Here is a 21,002-nt window from a genome sequence, read left to right as displayed (position 1 = left end):
CACAGAGTAATTTCTTGCTTTTCTTTAGTTGAGCACTTTAGTTATAAGTTCTCTTGTGATGTAAGTGTCCCTTTGTTTAAATAGTCACATTTCACCCCAATTGATCTTTATGCGGAAATGCCTTCCTGTCCCGTTTTGGTAGAATCAATTTTTACATTGATTCTGAAGCCTGACATTAAAATTGTGTGGATGATATTCTACAGAAACATTTATGTAGTATATTTTGAAACCGGTAATATTCATGCATGATGCATTATATTCTGTTACGCTTTTCTCTTTTTCATCATGATGAATATAGAAGCAAAGGACAACTGTCCCTAATAGCAGTGGTTTTCAACTTTTTTTCATTTGCAAACCCCTAAAAAAATTTCAAATGGAAGTGCATATCCCTTTGGAAATCTTAGGTGTAGGACCCCAGGGGGAATACCATTGCCTTAGATTAAGATTCCTATTATAGATAGTGGCAGACCTCAGTCTTTATTTTGTTTACCAAATATAGCAGTAATCTCAAATATGATGTGATAAAAATAAAATAATTTGCCATACTAAAATAGCTCTGGGTATATTAATAGTGTACCTAGGTTTCATAAGAGCGAAAGTGGAAGAGCTTGTGGTTTTGAAGAAGTCCTAGTTTACCTTCTAAAGAAGAGTGGCCTCTGTCACACATAAATGATCAACCTTGAATATGCCTACTTCTTGAATATTGCATGCAGTTCTGGTTACCCCATCTCAAAAAAGTTATACTAGAATTGGAAAAGATACAGAGAAGGGCAGTAAAAATTATTAGAGGTCTGGAACAGCTGCTATATGAGAAGTGAGACTAGGACTCCTTGGCTTAAAAAAGAGATGAGTAAGAGGGGATATGATAGAGGTCTATAAAATCATAAATGAAGTAGAGAAAATGAATAGGGAGTTTTATGTACCCCTTCACATAACATAAGAACCAGGGTCACCCTATGAAATTAATAGGCAACAGGTTTAAAACAGTACAGGAAGTACTTCTTTACACAACACAGTCAATTTGTGGAACTCGTTGCCATGGCATATTGTGAAGGCCAAAAGTATAACTGGCTTAAAAAAAATAATTAGATAAGTTCATGGAGGGATAGGTCAATCCATGGCTATTAGCCTAGAGGGTCAGGGACACAACCTCATGCTCTGAGGGTCCCTAAACCTCTGGCTGCCAGAAGCTGGGACTGGACAACAGGAGATGGATCACTCAATAATTGCCCTGTTCTGTTCATTCCCTCTGAAGCATTTGGCATTGGCCATTGTTGGAAGACAAGATACTGGGCTACATGGACCATTATTGTGACCCGGTATGGCCATTCTTATGTTCTTAATTGATCCTTTCCTCTATGTTTAAATATAGAAGATGCTAACCTACACTTAAGTCTAAATAGGCTGGATCTAAAAGCTCAGAATAAGGAGGATTTATACTGTAACACCCAAAGAAGTACTAGCACTTTATAAAAAACAAAGATTACGCCAGAGATCCTGCTTTCTAAATTTAGACATGATTAAATAAGTGAGGATAACAATGCAGGGAATGGGTTAAGGAAGGCTAAATGTTACAGCAATAATATGATGTGGCTATTGTTGGACATCAGCGTTTTATGTAAAAAATTCTCATCTTGTATGTATCTTGGAGAAAAAGTCTTAAAGGGGGTATGAGAGATGAAAGGAGTAGTGGTATGGACTTTAGTTGGGTACATGTTCCATGATGGGAGGTGGTAAAAGTAATGCATTGTAGTAATCGCAAGAGAAGCAAACAAATGAGGTATCAAGGCAAGGCCTACACTTTCCTTAGTAAGCTAAAAGCAGCTTTAGTTTTCAAAGAACCACATACACTATGAGAAACAAAGATTGGTTCTAATTTCATGTATATATATCCACTTCCAAACATCAAAATCCCCTACTTTTAACATTAGAGTCTCCCAAATAAATTTATCTAAATTGTGGACCTGTTTTTACAGTTTTATATTTAAGGTTTGCAAAAGCGGGAGGGTTGTTTGTAAAAAGTTGCTTTAATTTTGTAATGTGAGTGGATATGGGAGGCAGAAACTTTTGAACAAATCAGTGGCAGATTTTCCAATGTTGACTTTTTTTTTTTTTTTTTTGGACTGGTAATTAAACATTTCTAATCTGCTTCTGGCTTATCTATCATCTGCAGTAGTTGACTTGATTTTGCTGGCACATCTCTCTTTTTATTTGTTCATTTAGGCTCTGTGTGATGTATCTGGGATGTCTTGTATATTCTCTTGGTTCTGGGCTCAAATTGGGCATTCAGAAGATCAAGGCGACAAATTGTGAATACACTTGTGTTATAAAATGAAATATTTGAAAAGTCAGTCGTCTTTGACTTGTACAGTACTTGTTAAGCCCTGAGTCCAATATTATGTTTTCTCTACAAAAGTTGAAGAAAACATCTAAAAATTTGTGATAAAATGCACTTTATTCAGTTTTAAGTATTTGTCATCAGCTATTACATAGAGAAGCAGAATTTTGAACTCGGGACTTGATAGATAGATTAAAGGTTTATAGTTTGTAACCCGAATCTAAACCTATTTTTTCATTTTCACCTGGATAATGTTTTATTTAAATCTTGTTGTTACACAAGTGTAAAACTGTAGGAAAGGATTATAATATTTTACAGAACTATTCGAAGGCGTAAGTAGAATTAAATGGTAAAATATAAATAGAACCTTGCTCATTCACACTTTGTTGAAATGCAAACACGCCGTGGAAGTAGATACTCAAGTTTTTAGTTCAGTGTAGAGCAGTGGAATTCTCCAGCTGTTCTGGGTTCACAGCCAGTGCTGTGACAACATATTTCCTCTGTAATCCTTGTATCTAGATGTATCTGTATCATTCATTGCCCAGTTACAGGATTTTTGTTACTGACAGTGCTAGGCTCAGATGAGATTCTTCTTTGCAGCTTGCCACTTCAAAAAGAAACCAGGGAGAAGGAGGCAGCTGTATCTTTGAAACAGTACATGGCACTAGGTTAGTATCTATTTTAGAAAGTGCTGCACCACCAAATATAATTAGAAAAAAAAAAAGAGAAGGGAAGATCTGGTGAAAGGCTAGTCAGGGGTTCAGTTGCCTTATCTGAGCCAGGGGAAAGTGTCATTTAGGCTTGAGCTCCTCTTTTATGGTATTTTCAGCAATGAGTATTAAGTAAATATCGGACAGGGTTCCATTTTTGTTCCTGGAATGCTGTAAAAATGGAAATGTAATTTTCAAAGGATCTATATCTCGCTGGTTTCAATGGGAGTAGAAGGTGCTCAGCACCTACAACAGGATCGGGTCCTAAATTAATCAAGGGGTGCTTTTCAGCTTGGACAGACTTAATGTCACTCTAGTATTTTTATAAAATAAAACAAACTTACAAGACTTTCAGATTGTGTGAGTGTCACACAAGTGCTTATGCAAGGTGTTGATAGGCCAACCAAGTGAAATGTTGCCCGTAACGGGACAGAACCCTAATTCTAGATTTGGAACATCAAGATCCTTAGCTTCAGTTAATTTATACCTCGAGTTTAACTGAGTGACTTAATTTCCCCAAGTAGAATTTTCATACTAAACATAAGTATTACATTTGAATGTAGAACTGAAAATTTTTAGTCCTGGAGAAGCATGGTAAAAACCTGCTTTTCTTTCAGTTTACGTATGACCTGAAACTAAATTGTGCGTTACATATACTTTCTTTTGTCAAAATGAGAATCCTGCATTTTCAAAATCTCCTAATGCATATCCTTTGATTCAGAAGTGTTTTATTTCAGTGTCTGACTAATCTCTGCTTTGATGATAATTTGAATGAGCTTTGTATGTGAAAGCCGTACTAATCCTTGTGCTTACTGTTTGAATGTTTGGTACAGGAAGCGAGCAGCTGCAAAACATCTAATAGAACGCTACTACCACCAGTTAACTGAGGGCTGTGGAAATGAAGCCTGCACGAATGAATTTTGTGCTTCCTGTCCAACTTTTCGCCGTATGGATAACAATGCAGCAGCCATTAAGGCCCTCGAGCTTTATAAGATTAATGCAAAACTCTGTGATCCTCATCCCTCCAAGAAAGGAACGAGCTCAGCTTACCTAGAAAACAATTCCAAAGGTGCCCATAACAACTCCTGTACTGACAGAAAAATGAACAAGAAGGAAATGCAAGGCCCGAGAGATGACTTTAAAGGTAAGGCATTCTAGAATCTTTATAAAATAAAAATTCCTAAAAATAGTGGTGGTGGAAGCTTGTAGATTTGTCTTTCTCATGTCCAGTATATAGATCTAAAATTACAACTCTAGGTATCATGTGTAAACAGTAATACAGTATTCTGGGGTGGAGGTAGATACTGTAATAAAAACTAGTGATTTGATTATTAGGATGTTCAGAATTGTTGGATAGCAAGTAGTGGTTATGAATATCTAACTACTGTTACATTGATACTGGTAGCTGGTATGGAGAAAGGGAAAGAAAACTGTGCTAGAGTAGGCTAGATATTGCGGGAAATTGGTTGGAGATTTCTGGACAGAATGACGGGGTTATATGTGGAAGGAGAAGACACAGAATTCAAGGACTATGGATAAAATGCTGGAAAGGGAACCTAAGGCTCTCAGTGGAAGAGAGCTGCAGGTTTGATGTGGAGGGGAAAGAAGCCAGGTCATGGCTGTTGCTACATAATTATTTAAGTATTCAGTATTTGGGCTGCATTTTAGAATAAGATTTTTACAAATATTACAAATGGGCTGGATTCATGTCCAGAATTGATTCCAAACTGGGTATTCATCACATTCCTGCTAAAATATATGGGTGGGTTAGGTTATTATGGAAACATTTTTTATTTTGTCTTAAAATTTCAAAAGTTAGTGTTGTCACGTGCTAATGTAATGGATGCTTCAGTACTGCCAGTTTACTGCTCAGTCACATGACTCCTCAGTTGAATAGATTCTCAAGATTGCACCTTTCATTTTTGGCCCCTGAGTTCTGTGTTTGGGAACAGACAGGTAAAGGAGGAAAGGAACAGCGAAAGGGCCAGCTTGGTTTCATGGTTTTCAAGCTTGGGTGAGGCAGAGCCAGTCAAAATAGTCTATTCTAGAGTCTGGGTTTGAATTGTACCTTCCTTTGGTACTAGGATGAGGAGGATTTATGGCCAAACTCCAGAAAACCAGCCAGCTCTTACAGTGTGGCTCTGTGCTGAGCCTGGTGATATTCCACACACGTGCAAATCATTAACTTATAGATAAGATTGCTACAGTAAACACAGATATTTGCTGGCTTAATGTCATAAATAAAAAAAAAAAAAAACCCTAAGGATGTATAATGTTAATGGCTTGGTTGTAAACAGAAAAAATACCTGTCCTGTGGAAAGATCTTGTTTAAAGCTAAAACGTGCTAAAACACATTCATTTGTAAGTTAGAGGCCTGAAAAAAAATACAGCATCCCATAACTATCACTTTATACTCTTTTGAACACTTAAACAGTTAAGCCTATTTACTTCTGGCTTTCCAGAAAATTACATCTGTACTCTGAGTGACTTGTGTAACTTTGGTTATGACCAATACTTTACTTTCATCCCTAGCAAAGGCTGAAATCCCACATTAACTGAAAAACCCAAAGCCTTTAACTGTGGAGGTGCCCATCACATTTCCAAAATTAGTATTACTAGGGTACGGTTGCAACAGGTTGTGCAGACATGCAAGTTGGGTTTCACTAACAATTAACTAAAAGGAAGGTATAACCTTTTTAGCAAGGATAAAGGGATGGATTGCACCTGTAGTGTACCATCCTGTTTGTTTGTATTACAGTAACACCTAGAGGCCCCAGTCAAGATTGGGGACCGTTTGTGTTAGGCACTATGTACAAGAACATAGTAAGAGATGGACCTGACCCCTAATTTCTTACAGGGTTGGGGAAAGGGATCCAATATCTAAACAGCGTGATTGTCGTAAGTGTCATGTTCTGCATCTTTGTGGTGAGAGGGCATTCTGTCTAATCTATATCTTTAATCTTTCTATATTTTAACAGGGTGTTTTTAGTTTCTCTACTTTTTCACAGCTATGTGCGTAGATTCTAGACAATGGTTTCCTTGGAACTCTGGAGGCAGACCAATCCTGTGAGTCACTGCTTCAGGGTAGGCCCCAACCACTGCAGAACCTGCCAGTATTGACCTGTTTCCATAGCTGCTTGGACCGACTGACCATCCTCTGCTGAGCATTAGTGCCTAGAGGAAAAAAAATTCTGAAGTCCATTTGAGGCTCCCAAATAGCTTTGGAACCAAAACTTACTTCTGAGTAATTTGAAATCCTGAATTACTGCGGTGGTCCTTCTGCAGCTGCAGTTGCTGGGGAAGCAGCAATCAAACTTTAAAATGCCAAGGAAAAGGGTAAGCAGCCTGCTATTACATTTGATTCGGAACAGCAATTTTGAAGTGACTAAATCCAAAAGCTCAACAGCTTCCCCAAAACAAAGCCCACCAAGTTCATTGTTAAACAACCATCTGGGTTTGCCTTAGCCATCTGTGCTACTGACCATAAGCCCAACAGTGAGCTTTCCCCTAACTCAGGCCAGTCTCAAAAAGCTGCAGCCCCAATTCATAGAAGAAAGTGGGGGACCTTTGTTTCATTTGCTGTTAAGGAGAGAGACCATTTTCTTTTGGTTAAATCACTTCAGGAAGGGAGTCACATCAGCCTCTGTCTCTTCAGTCAGCTTGAGAGAAAGGAGCAACCCTCCAAGGAGTTAGCAGTGTTCGAAGAGCAACCAGGGGAGTATTTGTGGCAGTACTAGAGCTTCTGCTGACTCGTTGCCGAAAATTCTCTGTGGAGATGCTTTATGCTGCTACTGATCATGGCCTTAGCAGCATACTTTTTCTGCTCATGGACAACTCTCTGGAAGAACAGAACATCTAGCACAGATGAGAGAGTAGGAACAAATGGTCAGTTTTTAACAAGGAAAAAGATTGGCAATGCGGTATTCCAAAGTTCCATGTTCTGTTGTTCTTTAACATATATACCTTCAAGGTCTGGAAAACAGGATGAATAATGAGGTGACAAAATTTGCAGATGGCTCACAATTGTGGAGGTTAAATGAGACAAATATCAGAAAGATGTAACAAGACTAGATGAATGGGTAAATAGTAGCAAATAAGTCACTGTTGAAAATGCAAAGTAATGTACTTTGGAAGAAATAACTTTAACTACTCATATTGCTGGGTCCTAAAAAGTGTGACCACACAGGAAAAATACCTGGGTGGTGGTGTCAAGAGCTCAGTGCAAATCTCTATGCAATGTTTAATGATGCTCAAAAAAGCAAATGTGAAGATATATAAAGTATGTGCTGGAAAATATTTCTAAAAACAATATAATGCCACTGCATAAATTGATGGTGCACACTCATCTGGAATGCTGTATTCAGTTCTGATCACTCTCAAAAAAAATGGCAGAATTAGGAGTCCAGAGATGAGTGACAAACAGTTAGAGGCCTGAAAAAGCTTCCATATAAAGAGATTGAAAAAATTGTTTTGTTTAGGGAAACTCCTAATAAGAGGGGACATGATAGAGCTAAAATAACGAATGGTACAAAAGTGATGGATCTGGTGATCTTATTTACCTTTTTCGTAACACAAGAACATTCAATGAAATTGAAAGGGAACACACTTAATGATAGAAGGAACTATTAGAAACAGGATATTGGACTGATCTGGTATGGTATTTCTTATGTTACTGGTAATGTTACCAATATATAAACAGATCAGATGGACTGTGCTTATAAGGTATGAAACTATAAAACTTGTTTTAAGTGCCTGGAATGCAAGCTATTTGGTCAGAAACATGCATTAGATATGTTTTTTGGATGTTAACATAGAAGAATGATACATATATTCTTGTTGGAAGTGGGTGAGATTTGAAATGCAGTATATTTCAATAATAATCACTGTCATAAAATGATCCATTTGTTATACGCTACAGCTAATAACCTCTGTAATCCAGAGCCAGTGAATTTAGTACTTCATAAAGCTGGTTTAGGAGACTTATGTGGCACAGAACCGAAAATGTTTGAAATAGTTGACTATCTCTTTCTTTTTATATCACAATTTGATTTCTGTGTGTATGCTGAAACAAACCTAAAGCATACCTGTAGTTAATAGAATTACTTTCTAGTGCATTCAGTACTACAGCTTTGTATTTTAGCAATAACATTTTTATGCAAATGAGTGGGGTCTGCTTTTTTCCACATGAACAAGAAGTTAAAGAGCTGAGTCCTTCCCCTATTTTCAGGAAGCTGTAACCTGTAACAAGTGACATGATTACATGACCCTGCAGCATCAAAGCAGCATTCCAGGAAACTTGTCAGGAAGGTGGGAGATTAATATCTTCAAAGTCCTATTGTCCTTCCTGATGGCCCATCCAGGCTGATTGCATACTGTCTGGTGGGCATTCCCCAAGTATACACACAGTTGTAATTATGAAATAGCCAATATTTCCAAGTTCAGATACAGAAATGATACATGCATACAAATTGGATAATCACATTCAATAAATCATAACCTTTCCAGTGATACCTCACATGACTCATCTTGCATAAAACATCTTAGTTATGCCATATTCATATATAACAATATTTCTATGAAGAATATGAGGCGTAATGTCACAGATGTTAAACAGCAACTACTAAAGTTAGACATTTTTAAATCAGCAGGTCTGGATAACTTGCACTCAAGAGTTTTACAAGAGCTGGCTGAGGACCTTGCTGAACCGTTAATGTTTTTCACTAAGTCTGGTAACCCTGGGGCAATTTCAGAAAAATGGATCAAAGCTAAGGGTAAACAGGTTGACCCAGGTAATGATAGGCCTGTCACTCTGACGTTTATCCTGAGCAAGATAATGGAGTGGCAGATTCAGGACTCAATTAATAAAGAATTAAAGAAGGGTAATGTAATTTATGCCAATCAACATGGGTTTATGGAAAATAAATCCTGTCAAACTAGCTTGATGTATCTTTTTGATGAGATTACAAGTTTGATTGTTAAAGATAATGGTGTTGATGTAATATACTTAGATTACTGTAAGGCATTTGACTTGGTAGCACAATATTTTGGTTTTTTAAAAACAGAACAATATAAAATTAACATGACACATGTTAAATAGATTAAAACTTGCGAAGTGATAGGATGTTCCCAAAATGTAATTGTAAACGGGGAATCCTCATCAATTGGATGGGTTTCTAGTAGGATCCCAGAGGGCTTCATTTTTTGCTATTTGCATTTTTTGCTATCATGCTATTTAACTTTCTATCAATGATCTGGAAGAGACCATAAAATCATCACTGATAAAGCTTGCAGGAGACTTAATATTGGGAGAGTGGAATAATGAAGAGGACAGGTTACTGTTACAGAGTGATCTGGGTTATTTGGTAAACTGAGCATAAACAAATAATGTGTGTCTTAATACTGCTAAATGTAGGTTATAATTACAAAAAGGGGCACTCGGTCCTGGGAAGTAGTGATTCTGAAAAAGATTGAGAGGTCACGGTGGCTAATCAGCTGACCATGAATTCCAAGTACAATACTGCAGCCAAAAGTGCTAATTCAATCATTGGATGTGTAAACGGGAATCTTGAGAAGGAATGAAGAGGTTATGTTACTTCTGTATTTGGCACCGATGCAACTGCTGCCGGAATACTGTGTCCAGTTTAGGCATCCACAATTCAAGAATGAAGTTGATTGATTGGAGATGGTTCAGAAATGAGCCATGAGGATTATTAAAGGATTGGAAAACATGCCTTATAGTGATTGACTCAAGGAGCTCAATCTGTTTATTTTAACAAAGAAAATGTTAAGGGTCAATTATAGTCTATATAGTTGATGATAGTCTATAAGTACCTACATGGGGAATAAATATTTGGTAATGGGCTCTTCAGTCTGGCAGACAAGAGTATAACAATATTCAATGGTTAAAAATTGAAGCTAAACAAATTCAGACTGGAAATGGAGTGTAAATATTTAACAGGGAGGGTAATTAACCATTGGAACAGTTTACCAATGGTTGTGATGGTTTCTCCACCACTAGCAATTATAAATTGACATTGGGTGTGTTTTTTAAAAAGATATTGTGACAGACTCAGACTAGAAAGATATAAGAGAGTAGTAGAAGGCAGGTATATCAGCTTCAGAATGAGCAGGTCCCTGTTCTCTGGATAGCCAAATAAAGGCTATGCCAGGCTAATCAAGACACTTGATGCCAATTAACCAGTTAAGGTTGTTAGGCTAATGCTGGCACCTGACCCCAATTAACTGACAAAGGGTCAGTTAAGGCCATTAGGCTAATGGAGACAGCTGGAACCAATCAAGGTCTCACTCATACTGCTTAAAAGCTCTCTTTTCCAGTTCCCTCAGGGGAAGCCTAGGTGAAAGGAGCTGGAGGAGAGGAAGCATTGCTGAATCCTGAGGTTAGGGTGAAGCTAGGAAAAAGGGGATCATGGGGAAGTGGCCTAGAGAATCAAAGTAGCTTCAGTGGTGAAGGGAAACCGCCAACAGCTGCTACTGTTAGGGTCCCTGGGCTGGAACCTGGTGTAGAGGGCGGGTTCCCCCCTTCCCCCCCATGATTTACAGAGATCCCCTTGAGTGGGGAAGCAGACTTTGGTCCAGGCAGGAGGCCAAACTGCACCTTCTAAGCTCTCAGGAGCAACAGAGACTGTGGGTATTCCACCTTCCCACCTCCCATACTGGCCTGTGATGAAAGCAGCTCAATAACCTGTGACCTTTGCCGCTATACTGAGAAAGGGAGGTCATATTGAGGGCCTTAGTGAGCTTCTGAGGCCACTGAATCCGCCTGGAAGCACGGGACCACCAATACAGGCTCAGAGCTTTGTCACAATATGTTCTAGTTCAAAAGTAATTATTTCGGGGAAGTTTTCTGGCCTGTGTTATACCAGAGGTCAGATTAGATGATCACTATGGTCCCATCTGACTTTTGGATCTATTAACCTTTTTACGTTCGGATCCTATAAACATTTAGGCATGGTAGTAACTTCGTGCGCATAGGTAATTCCACTGAAATCAATGAGATTGGTGTAGGTAAAGTAATTTATAAGTAACTTACAAACAACTTAGCTGTTTGCAAGATCAGGGCTTCTGAAGGAATGGAGAGAAAAGCAGCAACAATACAGAGGAAAAAGGATAAATCTTAAAGAAACCTTTCAAAAATAAGATTTTTTTCAAATCTATGAGAATGACAGTTTGGCACCCACTGAAACTACCTTTTTAAAAATCAACTTGTGTAGACTTGAATTAACATTAACAGATATTCTTAAGGTTGCCTACTAGAGTTTGTGCAACTAATAAAGTGGCCCAGCACATTCAGAAGCAACCCCTTTGATTCGAGGCCAGTTATGTATGTCGTGTACATTGCAGCATGAATTTCTGAGATTGATATTGATTATATATTGTTTTTTTGGAATGCTTTTCAGACGTTATGTTTCATATTCATGAGATTTTTTTTAAACTGTTTCAGAAATTACTACTATAAATGACTATATTATCCTTCATTTACTGTATCACAAAATCAACAATTGACTAGCACTCTTGTGAAGAATCTATTTTTTTTAAAAAGTTAACATTTCTTACGGTACCTTAACATAAATAGTTGCTACCGAGCAGTGACCCTTTTTTTTGTAATTTTCAGCTTAGTTACTTTTAATGTGCATTTGATCAACAGATGTTTGTGTAAAGATTAATTTAAAACAGTGGTATCCTGTCCTATAACATCAAATGGAGGCAGTTTTACCAAGTACGTTGATGGGTTGGTCTTCATGCTTTAAAGTTTTTAATGTTTTACACATTTAAACATTTTACTGACTTTGTTTCCAGGCTATAATACCATTATATATTACCAAATGTATTTCATTTTTCCTGCAATTCTGTTGCAAATCTGTCTCATTATTGCAATTGACTCCTAGGTCACAGAGCTCCATAGAAGTAAGGAGTAAAACAGGGTAGGATAGATACTGTAAATAGATGAGTTTGTTTCTTCATGTTAATGAAATTACAAAGTAAATTTGTCTTAAGCTCATTCAACATTGTCAGAGTAGGAGGTATTAGATGTGAGGTGGTGGTAAAAAAAATTTTGTATATCATTGCAACTTCATAAAAAGTGAGTGTATTTACTGTATCAAGTAAATTTCAAGTGTGGTCTCTCTTTTAATTTTATAGATGTGACCTACCTAACAGAAGAGAAGGTAGATGAAATTCTTGAACTGTGTAGAGAGAAAGAGGACTATTCTCCTCTAATCCGTGTCATTGGGAGAGTGTTTTCTAGTGCTGAGGCGTTGGTACAAAGTTTCCGAAAGGCCAAGCAGCACACCAAGGAAGAGCTGAAGTCTCTTCAAGGAAAGGACGAAGATAAGGATGAAGATGAAAAAGAAAAAGCTGCCTGTTCCGCTGCTGCGATGGAGGAAGATTCCGGAGCATCGTCGTCCTCTTCATCGAGAATAGGTGACAACACACAAGGAGACAACAACCTACAAAAATTAGGCCCTGATGAAGTATCTGTAGATATTGAAGCAGTCAGGCGGGTCTACAGTAGATTGCTTTCAAATGAAAAAATAGAAACTGCCTTTTTAAATGCACTCGTGTACTTGTCACCTAATGTAGAATGTGACTTGACTTACCATAATGTGTACTCTCGGGATCCTAACTATCTGAATTTGTTTGTAATTGTTATGGAGAATGGTAATCTTCATAGCCCTGAATATCTGGAAATGGCTCTGCCATTGTTTTGCAAAGCAATGAGCAAGCTACCTCTAGCAGCTCAAGCAAAACTAGTCAGATTGTGGTCTAAATACAGTGCAGAGCAGATTCGGAGAATGATGGAAACATTTCAACAGCTTATCACCTACAAAGTCATAAGCAATGAATTCAACAGTCGCAATCTAGTGAATGATGATGATGCCATTGTTGCTGCTTCAAAGTGCTTGAAAATGGTTTACTATGCAAATGTAGTCGGAGGGGATGTGGACACAGACCACAATGAAGAGGAAGATGAAGAGCCCCTCCCAGAATCCAGTGAATTAACTCTTCAAGAGCTTCTGGGTGAGGAAAGAAGAAATAAGAAAGGGCCTCGAGTGGACCCACTGGAAACTGAGCTTGGTGTAAAAACTATAGATTGCCGAAAACCACTTATCCCTTTTGAAGAATTTATTAATGAACCACTGAATGATGTTCTAGAAATGGACAAAGACTACACTTTCTTCAAAGTAGAAACAGAAAATAAATTCTCTTTTATGACATGTCCCTTCATATTGAATGCTGTTACCAAGAACCTGGGATTGTATTATGACAATAGAATCCGCATGTACAGTGAACGACGCATAACTGTGCTCTACAGTTTAGTTCAAGGACAGCAGTTGAACCCATATTTGCGACTCAAAGTGAGGCGTGATCACATCATAGATGATGCACTTGTCAGGGTAAGTCATGCAACAATGTAAAACTTAAATATGCTATGCTGTAATAGTAGCTAGAACCCTTCACTACCTCAAAAGCAAAAATGTACCTATTAGTTATTAGGGTTCTTCAAGGTGAAATGCATCGTACAAACTTAAGGTCCCATGCTGCACACACTATTGAGGGTACAGCATCATGGGACTACTTTGGATAGTAAGTATGACTCCTGATGTTTGCAGACTTTGAACCTAAACTGATAAACATCTTGTCCATTAGTATACAGTATTCAGTATTGAATGCAGCCCTTGCTACTGGACATTGGCATGCCAACTCTTTTCGTGTCTATAGAAGCTCCCTATTTTCCCATGAACAAACTTTCTTTAAATTATCCTTTTGGGCTGAAATGTTCTGTACTTGACCTTAGTCCAAAGGTGAATTTTATTTTTCAGGAGGGAGTTTGAACAAAAGCCATTACATTGTTTTGAGTTCCACAAAAGAGAGAAGTTTCTATTTTATTTTTAAAAAAAAAAAGTTTTGAATGCACACACAATGAGTAAAACTTACATTTTAAAAGACTCCTGTGGCTTCATCTAGGTATATTAGTAAACCACACCTTGGAGGGCAGAAGGAAGATTGGCTTTGAGCACCTGAAAACTGCACCAGTAACCTGCTAATACATACTCTGATATGGCTTCTTAAATTAAAACTCCAGTATAAAAACAAAAATTGTTAGAACCACTTTTGAGCACAAAGGAAATAGTGGGTTATGCAAGGCATTCAGTATGAAAAATAGTACATAGTAGATAAATAACATATAATGGAGAGAAGTTGTAAACATTTTCTTGTGTGAATATAACAATTTAACTTTTTTTAAGGTTCACTCGTCTCAGACCACTTCTCCCCTTCCAAGTTTTTCTATGTGCTCAGCTACTGTTTACCTACAGTTTCTGTTGCTAACAAACTACATTGGTGATACTAAATTTATTTAGTTTATACTGTTACTGAAGAAACAGAATTGAGAGCCCTAAATGAGCTCCCAGTTCAATGTTGTGAGTACATTTTAACTTTCAAACAGCCTGGCTGCTTCTTGGGTGGTGGTAAGTATGACCAAACTGGGAAGAGTGCTGCTTCAAGTACTAGCATGGAACTTGTGGAGGGAAAATGGCTTTTTTCCCTTTGAACTTATCTAAGACATTCAGCACCTGAGAAACAGCCAGGTTGTTGTAAAGCTTAAGTTTACCCTGTGTACCAATCTTTTATCATTTGAGTAAGAATGTGCTTCGTGATTTCACTGCTTGTCTGGTTTATAGCTATAACCAAATATGTAGTGTTGTGTTTAACCTAATGGGATTATTGCATAAACTCCACATGGCTTCTAGATGCATAAATTGTGGGGGACAGCAGGAGGTAAAGTACACTTTTTCTGTTCATAATACTCTGAGAGGATGGGCTAAAACTAGATAACAGCCAATTTCAAAGGAGTATTCAATGTTGTAAATTCATGCAGGGAGGACTGATCAGGGAGGAAAAAAATATGCAAAAAAGCACTCAAGCCTTATCTACACTTACAGCGCAGCAGCGGCACTGTTACACCAGTGAAGGTAGTGAAGACATTACCTACGCTGAAGGGAGAGCTTCTCCCATTGGTGTAGGTACTCCACCTCCCTGAGAGGCAGTAGCTGTCGACAGGAAAAGTTTTCCTGTCTACACTGGTGGTTGGGTTGATATAACTATGTCACTCAGCAGTGTGAATAAATCACAGCACTGAGCAATGTAGTTTACCAACACGCATTGGTAGTGTAGACCAAACCTTAGAAGGAGATTGCTTATTGTGGAACGAAATTAAAATCTTTTGACAAGAACAAAAGAACTGATGTCCCTGCCTACCAATGTTAATCTGAGGAACATGTGCATTTTGAACTGGCTCAGTTTTGATAGCTTTCTAATAAACCTGATCTCAGTTAAGACAAGCGGAATTGAATTGTGGTGTGTGTTAGTGGGGACAAGAACTGCTGGCCATTCCTGGAAATAAAGACCTTATTTTCCACCATTAGGGAACTGAAGCTTCACTTTCTTTGTTAGGCAAGCAAACTGTGGGTGCCCTCACCAACAGATGCAGTAAGGGATCCCATGTAGGCTGGTGTGGACATGAAGGAATCCATTAGACCTAACGAATACTGTGCAAGGATACAAAATGTGATACTTTGGCCTGGCTCTTGTATAACAGCAAAATGAGGGAAATTAGTTAGAACACTTCTCTCTTGTTACATTACAGTTTGAGATATGTATGGCACCAACTCCCAGTTTTTTCCTCTAACTGCTAGATAACACTGCTTTCCTACTCCAGGGTTTTTACCTTGGTCCATAACAAGGTAAAAACCCTGGAACAGGAAAGCAGTGTTATCTAGTAGTTAGAGGGGAAAAACTGGGATTTGGGGCACCTGGGTTCTCTAATATGCTTAGCCACCTCATTGTAAAGCATTTTGAGGCCTTTCGACAAAAAGCAATCACATAAACGCAAACCAAGCAGTAAGTATTCCAGTTTTTATGCAAATATTTATAGGACCCTTCTTATTTCTCTGTCCTCACTGGTATTCAAAACAATTTGTAGTTAATATCCTTTACAAATTTCCCTGATCATAATGGAAGTTAAGTAAGACTAGGGGTGTAATTTTAAAAGCACTTGATTGATGTGGGCATCTAAGTCCCATTTTCAAAAGTGACTTAGGTGCATACAAGCTTGAGTATCATTGAAAGTATTAGTAAGTGGATTGTCAGGATCACTTCTCCAATTTTAAAAGTAAAATTTTCAGATCTGATTAGATAAATAGTTACTTTGTTAAATACTTTTATACAGTGTTTAGTTCATGGGTGAGTTAATGCTGCTGTAAGAATGTTTTTAATACTTTGACTTTTATACATTTAAATTTGCAACTTTCATGTTAATTTATCTTGGAGTTTTTGCATATTATGAAACTATTTTATTGCTGTGAACATTAATTAAGCTGTCTGAGGAACAGTAAGTCATTACATACTCAGCAGTCAGTAAATGTACAGATCTAGGTAATTTCTTATTTATTAATTGTTTCATATGATTCACTCATATGGAATAACTGCATTGTGAATAATTAGTCCCTTCAACCAGATGCCTCATAACATCAGCTGAGGCATGCAGTAATCATCCCCAAATGTATTGCCTATGATTTTATTAAAATTGAGTTAGGAGGAGTATGTCCACTTAAGTACATATAATTAGTTACCTGAAAAAATCTCCTACATAATTTATTAATAAGTAGCATAAATAACTTTCAGTTGCACATTTGAAAAAACAGACTGCTAGCCACTCCGTGATCACACTACTTGAGTACTGTCAAGTAGTATAAAAATAAAACTTTGCTGACCCACTATTGTATTTTAATATAATATTAAACTAGTAGTTGAAATACTTCCTAGATAGCTGCTTTAATTTGCTTCTTGGTGGAAGGATGGAAAGGTGGTCGTGATTGTTGTTGATATACCTTTTATGTATAATTTTATTAAGGTTCCATTTCTTTGCTCAGTCTATTTCCTTATACCTGTAGGGAAGCTGTTCCACTTTTTTTCATCTGTTGGATTAGAATGGACTTGTTGAAACTGGCTTCCTTGTAATACATGCTATATATTTTAGTGTGTGGCTATAGTCTGAATAGTAACTGTTTTAAAAGAGTGAATCTTGCTGAACATAGTTACTCCCTGTGTGTCTTGAGGTCTTGTTAATTTTACTGTTTTTTATTCTTAACACCTCAAAGTCATTACAGCTATGAATGAGCAACCTTAATTCCTCTCCAGTTTATACTCCTTGAATGGAATTAAGTTCCACTTGCAGAATTTTTATTGCCGATGGTCCCACACAAACCAAGAAAGAACTCCGCTTGACTGACTAATTCCAGGCTGAATTTGGAGGGCTGGCAGTTAAGAAAACTATCCTTATTTGTAAATAGAGCTGATTTGCCTGGAGTCATTAGGGGATAACTATGAAAGTGTGCAGTGACAGGGTCATTTTTGGAGTACAAGTGTCTGCACTTCATGCAAGTTATACTTAAGATGATTTATGCCACCAGACTCTGATGCTACTTTCCCTTCAAACACTAGACCCACTGTGATTGTGAAGCTTCCTCCTTATGCTGGATGTGCTCCCACAATCATCAGGCAGAGATCACTGATACTCTGTTCCAAGATTCTGAATTTTCTTCTGACAAACCATTTTGAATTTTAAAAAAATCTAAAAGTAATAGTTATTAAAATAAAACTAATTGTAAACAAACATAATTTTCTGCTTCCAGAATTAAGGATTTGAATAATGTTATAGTATTTCTATGTTGTGATTAAAAAATACAGGCATAGTGTATAAATTGTCAGGTGTCAGAGTAGCAGCCGTGTTAGTCTGTATTCGCAAAAAGAAAAGGAGTACTTGTGGCACCTTAGAGACTAACCAATTTATTTGAGCATAAGCATTTGTGAGCTACAGCTCACTTCATCGGATGCATTCAGTGGAAAATTCAGTGGGTAGTACTAAAGCCAACTGTAAACAGAAACGGAGTAGGCGGGAGGACTCTTATCTACCCAAGGTGGAGATCTGTGACAGAACCTTCATTAACACAGTTGTGACTTTTTCAAAGTAATGAAATAGCGTCTCTCTAGTCCAGTGTTCTTAATATAATTTTATGAAAATTCTTGTGGCATACGCTTCATACTTGGTTTAAATATTTATTAATAATTAATTAATTTATATTTATAAATTATATTTATAATTTATTAATAATTGCAGTAGCATATGTGATCCCCGATCAGGACCCCTTGTACACACCAAAAAAAGATTTTCTTTTGTGAAAAGTTTACAGTCCTAAATTTGAACTGAGACACAACAGGTAGATATAGTGTAGTTGTGGGGAGAACTAATATAACTTTATGGTGTTTTGCTGCACAAGTACTGAAAAAAGATAGTATCTCTTTCAAGAATATTTTGATCCTTGAGACTAAATATGAATTAATTTTTACTGAAGATATGGGAAGCCAAATGGGCAGTCCTTTTCAGCTAAACCACAACTGTGTGTACCCTGGGGTCCTATAAATTTGATATAAAATTTGATCATTCCCCATTTAGTTAGTTCCATTAACCTCTTTGCTTCACTTTTAGGACCCTTGATGGCTTAGCTCTTCCTCCCTCCCCCTCTTGTATATGGTATGGAGCCATCAGTACCCATCTTTGCTCTGCCAGTGATGCTTGCCTTCATTGCCAGTTAGTCAAATTATCTAGGAAACACCTACATACTTTCTCTCATGCTGCCCCTTTTGCATGAGAGGAATTCCCCATAAAAATCTACAAGGCCACTACATTATCCTCCTCCACATTCTACTCCTGGGGAAATTCTGCACCACTGCGCACATGCAGAATTCATGTCCCCTGCAGATTTTTTTTCTCTGCAGAAAATACATTCTGTTGGAGAGGAGCTGAAGTTACAGTTTTTGCCCACCAAGGGCTGCTGTGGCACCAGAACAGAGGGCAGCCGGCTCAGCGGCCATAGTAGCCAGCAGCTGATAGGGAAGAGGAGAGGCTGCGTTCCTCACAGCGCCCTGTCCGTTAGGCCAGGTGAGGAGGCACAGGATACTGGGGGGACAGACAGAGCACGGTATCCAGGGGTCACATAGACTGGGGTTCAGAAGGGCTTTTGGGGGGACAGACTGTGGAAGGGCTCAATGGGAGTGGGGGTGCAGGGACACCGGGAATGGGGGGTGACTGCGTGGGGGTGCAGGGACACGTGGGGATGGCGGGAGGTGGGTGCAGGAACACCTGGGGAAAGAGGCAGAGGTGTCTGACTGAATGGGAGAGGCTAGGGATCTGCATGGTGGCGGCTCCCCAACAATCCCTTCTTCCCACCAGCCCCCAAATAAACTGTTCCATACTTCTCCCACCCACACGCAACAACCCTCAAGGTTCACACCTAGGCTCCTTCCCGGCAGTTACTTCTCTCTCCCTCAGCTCCTCCATTAACCCTAACTTTTCCCCCAAGCCTTTGCGCTACTTCTGAGGGGTACAGGAAATATGGTTCTATATTGTAGTTTAAATTAATTAATACTCAAAGTTCTGTATGAATCATAGTTTTGAATCTATTTGAACTAATGAATCTATTTGTCAAAAACATTTCCTGAATCTTTTTTGTTGTGTGTATTGTTACAGACATACTTGTTGACAGTTATTTTGAAATAAATTACCAAAGTAATTTGAAACGTGTGATTATATTGTTGTTTTGACAAATAAATTTGCAGAATTTTAAAATATTGTGGACAGAATTTTTAACTTTTTGGTGCAGAATTCCCCTAAAAGTAACATTCATCTCTTCTGTGATGCCTAGAAAACATTTGACAATAGCTAGGCAGTTCTTAAGCAGTGATCACAGTACACCTGTAATTTTCTCACTATTACCTTGTCCTTCCCCCTATCTTTATGTTGTATCCACCTGTTCTCTTGTTTTATATTTAAATTGTAAGTTTATGGGGACCGGGAAGGTAGTCTTGGGTATGTTTGGGGCAGGGTGGTTGGCAGCAGGGAGGGGAGGCTAGCACAGTTGGGCTAGGGCCTCTAGGCACTACTACAATGCAAATAATTTCAATAATAATTAAATTTTAAGATTTTTTCCTATGGTTGATCAGCAAACTAAATGAATGGTATAATTTGGAATATCTGGGATTATAGGCAAGTATTTCTGGCATAGATTTTCTGTTGTGTGGCAATGTGTACAACAAGAACAATTAAAGTAAGAGTTTGTCTATGCTGAGTTTTTTTTGTAACAGCATCGAGAACCTCAATATAGTTGCACTGATGCAAACTCCCTGTAAACAGATGTAAACATACTGCACAGGTGTAAAAAGTGATTTATGCAGGTGTGGAAACTGCACTAAGATGCACCACAACAAGCTATTGCTTACGTTCATGCATCTGCATAATGGTGTGCATCCCCTGGTGCAAAAAACTCCAGTGTAGGTAATCCAGAAGACTAAATATTTTTTGTTTTCTCATGCCAAAAGAGTACTCCTGGATAGACAGAAAAGTGACGCAATCCTGTCAAAGATTCTTGTCTAGAAATCACTGGACATTTCACAGAGTCAGTTATAGGATTAATGAATTCACACATGCACTGCTTTCATACATTAGTTTTGTTAAAGAAACTAAAGAAATTAGTACAAGAGATTTCTAAGGGTTCTTCGGTAGGTTGATGGGAGAAGCTGGTGAGCCTGATACTCTCAGTTCTTCCCTTTCTGGTTTTGCCTTTATTTTCCATTTTTTCAGTTTTCATGCAGCTAGGTATAGATATGGGAGACTGTTGAATATAATGATTCCTTTCACTGAAAACTGATATAAAGGGGGAAAGGTGTTAATAAGGACATTTGTTTAAATAATTATTTCACCAGACTTTTAATGTGAAGAACAATGAGTTACTCATATTCAAACATTTAAATGATATTCAGTTGACCGTAATGGTAATCCCAATTTTTAATTATTCCGTTGATAAATTTTGTAGTTT

General features: G+C 37.9%; 1 protein-coding gene across 7 annotated transcripts in view; it reads left to right on the top strand.

Moving 5' to 3' along the window:
* The window catches only part of UBE3A (ubiquitin protein ligase E3A), a 91,387-nt gene that overhangs the window by 56,486 nt on the left and 13,899 nt on the right, over positions 1 to 21,002 (top strand). For all 7 annotated transcript variants that reach the window (XM_037898692.2, XM_037898713.2, XM_037898683.2 and 4 more), the window contains 2 exons: positions 3,882 to 4,192; positions 12,208 to 13,463. In XM_037898692.2, coding sequence (XP_037754620.1) covers positions 3,882 to 4,192; positions 12,208 to 13,463 — 1,567 coding nt within the window. The remainder of the gene's footprint in view (positions 1 to 3,881; positions 4,193 to 12,207; positions 13,464 to 21,002) is intronic.

This window comes from Chelonia mydas, chromosome 1 (assembly GCF_015237465.2).
Source record: "Chelonia mydas isolate rCheMyd1 chromosome 1, rCheMyd1.pri.v2, whole genome shotgun sequence".
Classification (NCBI taxonomy): Eukaryota; Metazoa; Chordata; order Testudines; family Cheloniidae; genus Chelonia; species Chelonia mydas.
The sequence above is the reverse complement of the archived record's forward strand: the minus strand, read 5'-3'. Positions and strand labels throughout refer to the sequence as shown.